At 41.0% G+C, this 13,681-nt stretch overlaps 1 protein-coding gene across 1 annotated transcript in view; it reads left to right on the top strand.

The window, feature by feature from the left end:
* The window catches only part of LOC122094802 (protein virilizer homolog), a 79,553-nt gene extending 66,498 nt beyond the window's left edge, over window positions 1-13,055 (top strand). Inside the window, exons 22-24 of the mRNA XM_042665400.1 lie at window positions 6,715-7,043; window positions 9,390-9,740; window positions 12,899-13,055. Coding sequence (XP_042521334.1) covers window positions 6,715-7,043; window positions 9,390-9,740; window positions 12,899-13,055 — 837 coding nt within the window. The remainder of the gene's footprint in view (window positions 1-6,714; window positions 7,044-9,389; window positions 9,741-12,898) is intronic.
* The last annotated feature ends 626 nt before the right edge of the window (window positions 13,056-13,681 follow it).

Raw genomic sequence — 13,681 nt, 5'->3', positions numbered from 1 at the left:
AAAAAAAAAAAAAAAAAAAAAAAACCCTATACTGAGAACCGAAAATAACTATCTAAACTTATCTACTCTTATGACTAGAGGGTCCAGTAGGCCCAATAGGGGTACATGACTACTATAGGACCACACTTTGACACTGATAACCAAGTATGAAATTATGGCAAAGTTCTAGTACTACTATGAAAACTAATGGCAGAACTAGAGAAGCTATATTGATCAAACCATAAACCAGAGAGATATTGAAGAAATATGCAATGTGAAAATTGGTCTAGAACAGCAGTACAATAGAGTTGGAGAAGATGATTAATAGAAGAGAAGAGATAGCACCTGATTTAGAGTAGAATTCAGAACTATGAGAAGAAGAAAGAATTCACCTACGTTTGCAGAGCTCAGGAACTCAAAAACTCTTGAAAAAACTTCAGCTCTGTTATTCAAATCATGTCTAATTGATTGAAAGGGGGGTGGGGTGGATACATATTATAACGAATCAGGTTCATCTCCCATGCAGATAACCAGCCCACCCCATCTCACACCGTCCCGACACCCCATGGACAGTGTGAGATGTGATGGGGTGGTTACCTTCATGGCAGGTCCAGACTCTATTATAATCTCTTAAATTTCCTCAAAGGACTTTTAAAGGACTCTCAATCACTCTCACACTGACTTGACTTAATAGACTCAAAATAGAACTCTTAAAAACTATTAAGTATCCTAATCAAACTCAAACACTTGATTAGTAGTTCTGTGTACTTACTTCACCCCCACTTTATGGGCTTATAATTAAGAGCAAATATACAAATAATCCATAAACAAGTAATACCGAAGGCACATTGAATCTATCCATGGACAAAAGTCTGGTCTTCTTAAGCCCAATCAGACAGTCTTGACTGCATCTAGTGTCTTCTTCAGGTTACATCAATCAAGTAGATTTAAAAAGATATTTTCTAGATGGAAACAATAAAGTTCCATTAGGTGAAGCGATAGGTGGTCTGCTAGCCAAAAATTTGGTGGTTTAAATGAAAAAAGTTCGTTGTTGTTGATTGAACAAAGGAATTATAAAGCTTTTTGTTGGGTGCACAGCATTCAAAGTTAAAAATGGTGTGCCTCCTCCATTCCAATTTGGATCTCCCTTCCTGGGCTCCCACTACATTTCTGGTGTGCAGACGGTTTGAGTGCTATAGGCTCGGTCCTGGGTACTCCTATTTGTTCTGATGCTTAGACGAACAAAAAAGATAGACTCGCATATGCAAGAATCTGCGTTGAGGTGGATGCAGTTGCAGAGCTTCCTTACTCCATATCCATTCAGGATGGAGACGATTTTGCTTTCCAGTAGTAGGTCTTATATGATTGGAAATCCCCCCAGTGCTTTAGTTGCAGAGTATTTGGGTATGACACTAACGCTTGCCCTTGAAAGCGCCCCCCTTGGAAAGAGATGAGGTCGTACATGCGGAGTTGGTGGCTTCTGCTCGTTTACGAGATCAATCCAGAATGTCTCAGCCTGGATCTCGTCCTCCTTATCGCCCTATGGCTAGAGGTCGAGGAAGAAGAGGTCATTCTCGTGACTGAATCCCCTCCAGAGCCACCACTGCAATTCCCGCCGAGCATCCCTACGATAACCCTCTGGTCTGGGTCAGGGGTTTATCCACTGGTCAGAACAAATATGCCATTTTGGTTGAAGCGTCTGGGTGCCTCGAAGAACCTTGTCTGGTGATGGTGATGGTGATGGTGATGGTGACGTGCGAGCACTCCAATGTCGAATGTGCTTTGGGAGATACCGGCATCTTTTCTCAGACCTCCTCTTCTGATAGGACCTGGAAAAATCTTTTGGCTTGGATTCCGATGAGAGCTCCTCGGGCACGGATGGGGATGACTTTAGCTCTGGCTCTCCCGATTCCAAAGAGTTCTCTGTCGAGGTCGCCATCGCCTCCTCCTTTGAGGAGAGTGCCTCCCAATCTTAGTGGTGAGAAAGGAGGATTCTGCCCCCCTTCTATATCTTGCCGTGACACGTCAGATTGCCAAAAGAGAGTTGATTTCTGTCTCCCCTCCTGATGGGCTGAATACTTTGGAGCCTGTAGTTACGAACCGACCCACAATCCCTATTGTTTCGTCTAAGCCAATCACCTCCATTCTCGGTGAGGCCCAAATCCAGGTCAGCCAACCCCTGAACTTGGCCCCTCCGCCCGTTGAGCCTCAGGCCCAGGCCCAGGTCCAGGTCTAGGTCTAGGTCCAGCCCTTGACCCAGCACTCTCCCTTTGCTTCTTCGAACTCATCCAACATGGGATTGGATCTGGATCCTTCGACCCATCCTGTGACCCAACTTGATTCTTCTTCGGCCGACTGCCACAACGTCCATCCCAAGCCTAAGAAAAAGACCCATCGTCGTTCTGCCTCCAAGAACGTTGCCTTGCACTCTGACCCTAGTTGCATTATCCCACAAGCTCGCCCCTCCACCACTCCTCGGCCTTATCAGAGAAGAAGCAAGCCCCATCCATCGCTAGAAGCCTGTGGCACCCCTGTGGTACAGTTGCTACTCCCTTTCAATTGTTCCTAATGTCCTAAGGACTAGTATGGAATTCCAGGGGCCTGAACTCCCCTTCTAAGCATGCCGTTATGCGTTCTCTTATAAAAGGATTGAGATCCTCTTTTTGCTGTTTGTTAGAAACTAATGTTAAGGATTCGTCCATGGCCAGAATTGTCTCCTCTATCGCCCCTAGTTGGCTCTTCCACACCAACCACTCTTCCCACCCCAATGGGTATATCTGTTTCTTATGGGACAAAGCCAAGATAAATGTCTCCCTCCTCTCTTCCACCTCACAATACCTCCATCTTTCTATTTCAGACCCTGTTAATAGCACCTCCTTTCTCCTTATAGCCGTCTATGCCTCAAACAGGGCGACTGACAAGGAGACCCTCTGGAATGACATCAGGCTCATTGCAAATCAGTCGGGCTCTCACCCTTAGTGGATTTGTGGGGATTTTAAAGTGGTCAGGTACTCCCATGAGAACAAGGAGGGGGGGCTCTTGACATAACTAGTGTTGAAGCCCTCAATGCATGCATTGAAGAAATTTCTGTAAATGACCTTAGAGGGTCTGGAATCAAATTTACTTGGAACAATAAAGGATTAGGTCAAGCCCGTATTGCTTAGAAGTTTGATAGAATTCTAGTCAATTAAGGCTGGCTTACTACCTTCCCTTCCTCCAATGCAACTTTTGAGAACCCAAATTTTTTCGACCATAGCCCCATTTATCTTTCCATCCACCCTTACACCTCCTTTGGCCCAAAACCCTTCAAATTTTTTGATATGTGGACCTCCCATCCAGGTTACCCCTCCATTGTGAAAGAGGCATGTCTGAAACTGGTCAATGCATTCTCCACCCCTCTTTTAGCCCTGGCCAGAAAGTTGAGAAATGTCAAATTAGCCCTCAAAGCCTAGAATACTAACTCCTTCGGGAATATTTCTTCTCAAGTTAATGTTTGCAAGGACAACCTCTGATCCATTAAGATCTAGTTGTAGTCTGACCCCCTCAACCACTCTTTGGATGAAGAAGAGAAAGTTGAGGCTGCAAATCTCTCCTCCCTCTTGGCCCAAGAAGAGAGCTTCCTTAAGTAGAAATCCAGAATTAATTGGTTGGAGCTAGGCGATTCAAACTTAGCATATTTTCATAGGTCTGTGAAAGCCAAAAACAATTTCAACTCTATCCTCAAGCTGACTACATCTGAAGGAAGTCAGGTCCATAAAGTTGATGAGATAAAAAGTGGGGTGGTTGACTATTTCAAGAACTTGTTAAACCCAGCTTCAACTTCTGGTTCTTACATTCCAAATGGCATCTTGGATAAATCCATCACTGGGGCTATGTCTGACATGCTTATGGCTATCCCTACCGATGATGAGATCTCAGCTTCCATCCTCTCCCACAAGGCAAGCAAAGCCCCAGGCCCGGATGGATTCAGTATGGGATTTTTTCCTCCTCTTGGGACCTCATCAAAGAAGACTTGATCAAGGTTGTTAAGAGCTTCTTCTTCAACCGAAGTCAGATCAAAGGGATTAGCCATACCTTCCTCTGCCTTATTCTTACGAAAGAGGGTGTTAATATTATGACAGATTTCAGGCCCATCTCATTATGCAATATTTTATACAAGTTCATTGCCAAGATCCTTGCAAACAGAATCAAGCAGGTGGTTGACTCTTTGGTTAGTACCAACCAATCAGCCTTTATCCCAGGGAGGAGCATAGGGGACAATATTATTCTGTGTTATGTTGTTAGAGGATTTGAGAGGAAATCGCATTCTCCAGCCGCCCTCATGAAAATTGACATCCATAAGGCCTTTGACTCTCTTAGATGGGATTATATTATCTTGGTCCTTAACAACATGGGATTCCCTCCAAATTTCACCAATTGGATTCATCACTGTGTTGCCTACATTCGGTTCTCGGTTCTGGTGAATGGTAGCCTGGTGGGATTTTTCTCCTCTCCAGTGGGAATCAAACAAGGATGCCTCCTTTCTCCTTACGTCTGCTTAGCCATGGAAGTCCTCTCAGAAGTCTGCAGGTGGCCACGGATCAGAACCTCATTTCTGCATCCCATTTGTGAAGCTATAAAGCTCACCCACCTCACTTTTGCAGATGACTTGATGATATTCTCCAAAGCAGACCCTTCCTCCCTTCAGTGCATTATGGTTTGCCTAAACCAATTTGCTGCCTTGTCTGGACTTCGCATCAATCCGGCCAAGTCCCTCTTATTTTTAGATGGGATTTCTGATTTGGACAAGAAGCTCTGCTTATTCAAACTGGATTTACCTTGGGGAGGCTTCCGGTGAAGTATCTTGGTCTTCCTCTTATTCCAGCCAGGTTCACAGCTCATCACTGTTCTCCTATGCTTGACCTCATTAGGAAGCACCTTCAACTCTGGAAAGGAAGGCTTCTGTCCATTGTTGGCAAGCTTGAGCTCATTAGATCTTTGCTGCAGGCTTCCTACATTTACTGGTCTGGTATATATGGCCTCCCGGAATCTATTATCTCCAAGCTTGAATCCATTTTTACAGGATTCCTATGGAAAGGAAGCAAGTGCACTAGATTTCTCTGACCCATCAGTTGGGCTGCTAGTCTCCCCAAATCTGAAGGAGGCTTAGGGTTGAGAAGGACCAAAGATGTCAATCTTGCAGGAATCATCAAGCTGGCTTGGAAATTTGTTTCTAAACAGAAGAGTATATGGGTCGACTGGGTTTATTTGAGCCTTCTCAAGTTGGACTTCTTTTGGACGGCCAAAATTCCTGTTGATGCTTCTTGGGTTTGGAGAAAGATCATGGGTACCAGACACTATCTCTTCGGCCATCTCTTCCCAAATTAGAGATTGAACCAGCACTCTCCTGTGGCTAGACTCTTGGCATCCCAAAGGCGTTCTCTTCCATACTATTAGTGCCAGAAGCATAAACAACTCGGGTTTATCCAAGTTCGCTCTAGTGTTAGATGTCGTCTCTTCGGGCAACTGGTCCCCCCCAAGTTAATCCATGCCCCAACATGATGACATTTGGAACTCTCTGCCTCCTATCCAGTCATCTCTTAGGCAAGAGAATGATACCATTCTTTGGCTGCCGATTGCCTTTAAGCTCTTCTCTTTCAAGGCGGCTTGGGACTTTTTCAGGATGCATAGCCAGCTACTCCTTGGCACAAACTCATATGGTTCCCTCATCACATCCCCCATCAGAGCTTCACGGCTTGGAGGGTCTTCACCAACTCCTTGCCCACGAAATCCATGCTCATCCTCAGAGGCATCCATGTTGACCCTATGTGTATTCTTTGTGAAAATGAGCCGGAAGATATTGAGCACCTTTTCTTCACTTGCCCCGTCTCCAACTCCATATGGAAATGGGTTCTCTCCAAATGCTGGCCAGCAAACAGAACAATCCTTCATTTCCATAGGGAATGGATTTGGATGGATATGACTTTCCAGGGAAAAACAGTTTGTGATATTGTGGGAAAATTAGCCTTCTGCGCCACCATCAATCATATTTGGATGGAGAAAAACCATAGGAAATGGACCTCCAATTCTCGCTCTTTGGATAAGATTTGGAGCTCCATCTCCTTTGATATCAAGGGAAAAATCTCTTGGATCTCTACTCTATGTAACCCCACCCTGAGGAATTGTCATATTGCAAAATCCTGTGAGCTGCCTAGCTCCATCATCAAGAATGCCTCTCATCTCTGAGATTTGTATTCTCCTCTTCCACCCCCCCTTTTTTCTTGGGGTTGTATGTTCTTTCTCTTGGTAATGAATTTTTTATTCACCCAAAAAAGAAAGTTAAAAATGGAGATCAAATGAGGTTTTGGGAAGACAAATGGTATATTGGAGTTCAGATGCCAAAGATGGTATAAACTGTTATCTACTAGAAATTGCAGTATTTTGAAATGCATGCAGAATCCGCTTAGAGATACAACAATACAAAGACTTAAGGAACTGAGGGTTTTTGGTTTCCATGTATCCAATTAGATTGATAGGGAGTTATACATATGAACCAACTGGAATATATGTGTTGTTTTGTCGTTTTGTAATGCTGGTCCTAACCCCCTTGGAGAACCGGCCTTTAAGATTGTAGAGATTTCCTGGTTTTGTGCGCTTCTGCTATGCTCTTCCACATTAACACATCCCTCACCCCTTTTGATCATTTATTGTCTCCCTATCATTTCATGAAGGAAATCATTCTTTATTCCTTTCCAGGTTCTACCAGTTGGAAGAGAATTAGTTGCATGTTCAACAGTATTTAAAGAGCTAGCTTCTTGCTGTGAGGGTAGAAGTGCTTTTATTTCCACTTCTGCAGAGCTCCAAGCTTCTACTTTTGAGAATCTTGAACCAAAGAGGAGACGTGAAGGCGATGCAAATGACACTGCCCTTTATGAATGTGATTGGATTAGGCATGCACCTTTATTTTATTGCTGCAGAAACTTATTGAGATCAATTGATGACAGGAATGGTCTGATAACCTATGCTATTCAGGCTGCAAGGTCATTGTTTTCAGGTTCTCTATTTCTATGCGTGGAAGGCAAAAAGTGAGTTCTCTTCTTTATCACTGGTTATTCTCTTCTGACTCTATTTGCTTGCTGATTGGTTCCAAAGAAAATCTTCTATATAAGATGATACTAGTCGTGTGGAGGAATCAGATGTCATTCTTTGTGATTACACTTGTTGCTATCTTTGTTTTGTTTGCGATAATTTTTTATGCACTGGAAGTCCTTGTGATTTGTGAGTCATTAAACCTGAGAGCACTTAGATAAGGTTCTATTTCATGAGGCTATAACTTCAAAATATACTTTTTTTGGTTAAACCTTACTGATTTTCTTCCCATTCTTAAGTCGTTCTTGAATGCAATTATATCAATACTGGTTTTGTAGTTTCCATATATAACCAATGGTACAGTTTCTAACCTATGCAAGTTGATAACATTTCTACATGCAATTGATAGATGTTCATTTCTGGTATTTGGTACAAAAGAACAAATATTTATATTCTTCCTAACATTCCATGTGGTCTTTTGTCTATAGAATTTGTTTATGGGATTTATAAGCACTGGTTCTCAGGAATCAAGTCAGATTACGTCTTATAAGTTGGGTTTTTTTTTTTTTTTTCCCCTCTCTCTCTCTCTCTCTCTCTCGTTTTGAATCTTTATTTTGTGCCTAAGTTTTGATTTGCTCTATTTTGTCATTTTTGTGTTACATAAAGATCAAGGTTTGCAAGAATTGCACCGACTACATTGATACCTTGCTTGGATTCCTTAATTAATGTGTTGCCTAGCACACAATAATTTTGGAAATTTCTATTCCTTCTATTCTTTCATAAGAATGCTAAGATTTGATTGAGAAGGCCAAAAGATTGGCACTAATATGTGACGGAATTGACCAGCTGGAAAATAAGAACAACTAAATAGAGAACTTTCTTGAAAGAGGGACTCAGTCCAGTAGAATGATAAATTGAGACCTGTAAATGGAACATAAATAGATGACCATAAGAGGAAGGTATTGGAAACCCTAGTCTGTTACCTTTTGTTTGACAGTGTTATCTTAGGACCTGTGCCTTGAATCCTAAGACACAAGATGTTTTAGGATATTTGGCATAAATAAGTGCCAGACCCAAGCCTTGCTGGAAGCCGACAATCCACCTAGACGCTGGAAAAACCACTTGGATGCTTTGGCAGCACCTATAATATATTATATATTAGGTATTAGATATTATAAAACAATAATAACAAACTCAGCCTTATCCCAACTTAATGGGGTTGGCTATATGGATCCTAACAAAACAAAGATATCATATATTAAAATATAATATAATAATGGGCGAGGGTTGGGCATGCTAGCGGGTGATGTAGATAAGTCACTTCATGGGCTTATTTTATTGCGAATAAGCCTTGGGTTGGGTTATGTATGTGTTGGGCCTTTGATCCCATGGGTTTTATTTGTAATGGACCACTTTAATAGGCCTAAAATATGGGTAGAAAGTAGGATAACGGGATTTAATTCATTAGTGTAGTTAGAGTCCTGTTTTGAGTCTATTTCCTTTGTTATTTCAGTTTTCTAGTCAGTTTAGGTTTCTCAATTAGTTAAGGATTAGGTTAGGCCTTTCTTTTTTAGAGTTTGAGTCAGTGTTGAGTCTTCTATATAAGTTTGTAAGTGGCTACAACATTGAGTACGAATTTATTGATGAAAAAAAAAAGAAGATGGCTTATGCTATTGTGGGTGAGATGTCCTAGGTGAGATACCCATTCACTAGTTCTTCTTCCCCCTTCTCAACCCTCCATCGAATTCTCTTTCTTTCTTTTATTCTCTTATTTTTTGTTTATTCATTCTTTCGGTCCTTGAATTTGGTTTATATTGAATTTAGTAAAGATCCTACCTGGGATTAGATCACTTGTGATTCGATCTTACATTATTTGGTATCAGAACCTAACTGAAGATGGTTCCAGAAGTTCGTTACTTTGCTGGACAAAGGGATACATGCTACATCCTTGATTGGCTAGATTCTCTGGAGGAATATTTTGACTACTATAACTTGATAGAGATATGAAAGCTTCAATTTGTTTGCTTCCGGTTGATTGGTTGTGCTAAAGAATGGTGGAGAGTCCATGAAAAGCGACTCTGAGTTTGAGGACATGAGCCTAGGCCTTGGGAAGAGATGAAGTACAAGTTAGCAACACACTTCCTCCCTGCATATATCCTAAGAAGGCTCTTCCTCCATAGGATTCCCATCAGAATACATCTAAGGTCCCCAAAAGACACCTACAGGTGACAAGAGCATGAAGGAATTGTTTGACCACGTGGCCATTATGTTGCAACAAATGCAAAGGAGCAACAAGAGAAGATCCCTCCAACCAATGAACTAGAGTTAAAAGTTGAGGTTAGTGTTGAAGAAATTCTAGCAATTCCCATTGTCAAGGAAGAGCTAGTCATTGACGTTCCCATCAACGAGACTCATGTGGAAGAATTTGAAAGCAGCAAGGTTGCAACACTGGTGGACAACGAGATCGAACCCAAGGAGATTAGTGTTACAACAGCTATGGTGATTATGGACAGCCAAGTGGAAGATCCTAAAGGGTTCGAGATTGAAGTAATGGTTGATGAAACCATTGAGGAGATTGTGAATGACAGGGACAAAGGACTTGAAGAGCCTATGATTGAAGAAGAGCAAGTAGAGGTCGTGCTAGAAGACGACCTCATGGATACATCTGAAGACCTTGAGGTTAAGCATGTGGGGTTCGTCATCCCATTAAAGTATCTTGAAGATCGAACCCCTCACATTCTAGACTACATCCTTATTATGAAAGAGCTACCTAAATTTTTCTACGGCTTGCAGAGGGACGTGCACTATGCTATAATCACCCTCACACTCTACAAAATTCGAGGATGAATTTTTTCTAAGAGGGGACGAGTTGATGTAGATAATTCACTTAATGAGCTTATTTTATTACAAATAAGCCTTGGGTTGGGTTATGTATGTGTTGGGCCTTTGATCCCATGAGTTTTATTTGTAATGGACCACTTTAATGGGCCTAAAATATGGGTAGAAAGTAAGAAAACGGGATTTAATTCATTAGTTTAGTTAGAATCCTATTTTGAATCTATTTCCTTTGTTGTTTCAGTTTTCTAGTCAGTTTAGGTTTCCCAATTAGTTAATGATTGGGTTAGGCTTTTCTTTTTTAGGATTTGAGTCAGTTTTGAGTCTTCTATATAACTTTGTAAGTGGCTACAACATTGAATACGAATTTATTGATGAAAAAAAAGATGGCTTATGCTGTTGTGGGTGAGATGCCTAAATCAGAGGGTGAGATGCTCAGTCACTAGTTTTTCTTCCCCCTTCTTCCTCCTCCATCGAATTCTCTTTCTTTTTTTTATTCTCTTATTTTTTGTTTATTTATTCTTTCGGTCCCTGAATTTGGTTTTTATTGAATTTAGTAAAGATCCTACCTAGGATTGGATCACTTGTGTTTCGATCTTGCATTAGCGGGTTACCAAGGAATAAAGTATGCTAGCATTTGTTAACCGTTGGATTTTGTCAGTTTAAATTAAATTGTTGGATTAATGTTTCTTATTTTAATTTTAAATACATTAAAAGAGAAATACTTAATCAAATACGGGACGGTTTTGTTGAAAAATCAGAATATGCCTTCTCCATCTTGCTGTGTCATGTCGGGTTTAGCATCACCGATTAGCAATATACTGTTTGGGACTGCCAGCTGGGTTTGTGACGCCTTCCTCTCTTTGTCATCAAAGAAGTGTATCGAAGTTTGTCTGATCACCCTGAGTTGCCGGAACTCCAGTTCTCCAACTCTGGTTCGCCTCTTCATCCCCTCCATCATTATGGTTTCGCCTTCCTTAGCCCTGATTTCAACTACTACGAGAGTGTGTGTCATCGGATTGCTAGCAATACCACTGTTGTCATTGTCTCCATCAATTATCATCTTTCTCCAGAGCACCGCTTACTGTCATAGTACGACAATGGCTTCGACACTCTCAAATTCCTCAACGAAACAAATTATCAACAGTTTTCCGTCAAATTTAGATATTGTGTGGTGCTTTCTGGCACTCTCTCTCTCTCCCTCGGTTGTGATGGATTCCATGGCTGTTGAAATCGGTGGTGATGTAGATATTACCGGTGAAGCTGGCTGGGCGTATAAAGAACCATTGGGTAGACAAATTGAAGGATTGATGGGATAGGTAGAGTTGAGTGCACCAAACCAGAGTTTTCCGGCGACACATTAGATCTAGCAGCTGAAAAGATGACGAAGAGTGGTGGGTTGGAAAAATCATACACGTCCAGAGCTCCAAGTAGTCTGTTTATTTCTCAAGTTCTCAAGATGAGATTACATACCCGTTTTTTCAGATCTGGAGTTGGAGAATGGCAAATGGCCAGATGGGTTCCTTCCCCTTCCTACCATAATGTTATTGCCCTTTTTTTTTTCTAATCTGCTTGGTCTTCAAGGAAGGAGTTTCTTTCTTTGCTTTTTTCTCTATCCTGCTTTTTTATACTGAAACTGAGCCTCTTCGCCTTTTTTAATTCTTTTGTTTCTTGGAATGATTAATGATCTGCTAAATCCCACGACATTAATCTGTTTATGTTCCTTATGTTAACCAGATTCCTAATGTGGGAGCTAAAAACTTTGCATGTTGTTTTCTCATAATCTCACATTGATGCATCAAGGTCTCTGTGACTGTAACCCATTACATGACAAATAACTTGAGGCAAGATATATGCTTGACTTGGCTCTCAAACTCTCAAGTTTTGAATACTTCTTCTTCGTGTTTTGAGATTGTAGATAATCTGAAACTTTCTTCTCGGAGGGAAAGCGGGAAGAGCCACCAGCCATAGTTGTCACGGCGTCAAATCGATCCAAGGCGGTGGAGGGGTGGCTAATCGATTTGGCGATGAATCGCCCGTTATGGCATTGCCATGGCGGTCAAATCGCCCATATGTCATTTTTTATTTTCCTTATTTTCTAAAGTTATTTAGTATGCTATTTTTTTATTTTTTCTATTTTCTAAAGTTATTTAGCATGTTACAAGCCTACAATATATACCCTATAACATATAAAACCAAAATTAAGCAACATCAAATCATAAAAAATCAACATAGCCTTGTCAAAATCACCCTGCATTTTACAAAAAATCGATCGCCTAGTGAATCAGGCGTACCTGGCGTCCATGGCGGTGCCATAGCTACGCCTATCAGCCAATGGCGACCGCCATTTGTGATTCACGTAAATCGTAGCACTGCCATGAACTTCATTTTCAGCCAGGACGCCAAATCGCCGCCTTGGCGACGCCAAATCGCCGCCTTGGCGACGCCATGACAACTATGCCACCAGCGAAGGTCCAAGGGAAGACAAAAAAACTCTTTCGGGCTAACTTTGTAAATGTGGCATAGCAGATTTTACGGGGCAGAGAAAACGAGAGAGAGAGAGAGAGAGAGAGAGAGAGAGAGAGAGAGACATGTACCATGTTGGACGTATTTTTCGTAGATTGCGACTTTAATATTGCATTTTTATCATCTAATGGCCAGTAGATGCTAGCATACCTTATTCCTAGGTAATCTTCTAGCATGCCTAGCCTTATGTTTTATATTATTCATAATGTATTATATTATATAAAATATAATGTAATATATCATAGTATATATAATGTAATATAATATATCATAGTATATATATATATATTTAATATAGTATCTAATATAGATTTTGTTTCATTTAAAATATTATGGGTTGAGGTTTTCTGGTCGGTCACCCCATTTAGGAATCTTATGAGGGATACCTTTTAAGTCGTTCGATTAGAAGTAGAAAATTTTAATGCGTTGATGTGGAATATTCTATCATATGAGATTTATATTTGAAATACAATTGTATATACGTATGTAGACCCCCAGAATTTCCCCATCAAAATGAACTTGTTCAAACTTCAAGGGTGAATCTGGTCGGTTACCCAAAAGAAATTAATGAACCTGTTCAAACTTCAAGGGTTGTAGAAGCTAGAGACGAAGAAGACGAAGGAGCCGAACAATCCACTGGAGAGTAGAGATTTTGAGGCCACTGATGTCAAAGGGAAACTTGCGAAGGCTCCTCACCGCTTTAATCACAGGTAACGTCGGAGATGGAGAAGAGTATGAGGTTAACTCAATCCCCTTAGACGAGACTTGCCGTTGCAATCACAGGGATTTTGGGTTCCAAAACTAACTCTTGAGAAGAAGAGACAACGATGCGTGAAGAAGGGAAAAGGGTTTGGGGCTGGGGGTTTTTGGGGTATGTGATATATGGATTATATATTTGATACTTATGGTATAACATTTTCGTCTTCTCCCCTCAGTCCCACTCACAACAAAAAACGACCCTAACCGAGAAGGTGTTCATCACTTCTCTGATTTATCAACAAGTTGCGGGATAAAAATCAAACACAAAGAAAATCAAACTAAAACACACGCATGCCAAAATTATAAAGCCTCCAAACTAAGATTAGATCGATCGTCATTGTGGAACCAAGAATCAGAGAATTTTCAAAACTGAAACAACTACATTTACCACTAAAAGGAGAAAACAAAGAAAATAAAGAGAGAAAAAGAGGTGTCACGGTCACCTAAGCGAGGGCAGAGTGCTAGTGTCAGTGTTTGAGAAGCAAACAAAATTACTTCCTGCTGTTGCAATCAA

The sequence above is a fragment of the Macadamia integrifolia genome, chromosome 12, assembly GCF_013358625.1.
Source record: "Macadamia integrifolia cultivar HAES 741 chromosome 12, SCU_Mint_v3, whole genome shotgun sequence".
NCBI classification, from domain to species: Eukaryota; Viridiplantae; Streptophyta; class Magnoliopsida; order Proteales; family Proteaceae; genus Macadamia; species Macadamia integrifolia.
The sequence above is the reverse complement of the archived record's forward strand: the minus strand, read 5'-3'. Positions and strand labels throughout refer to the sequence as shown.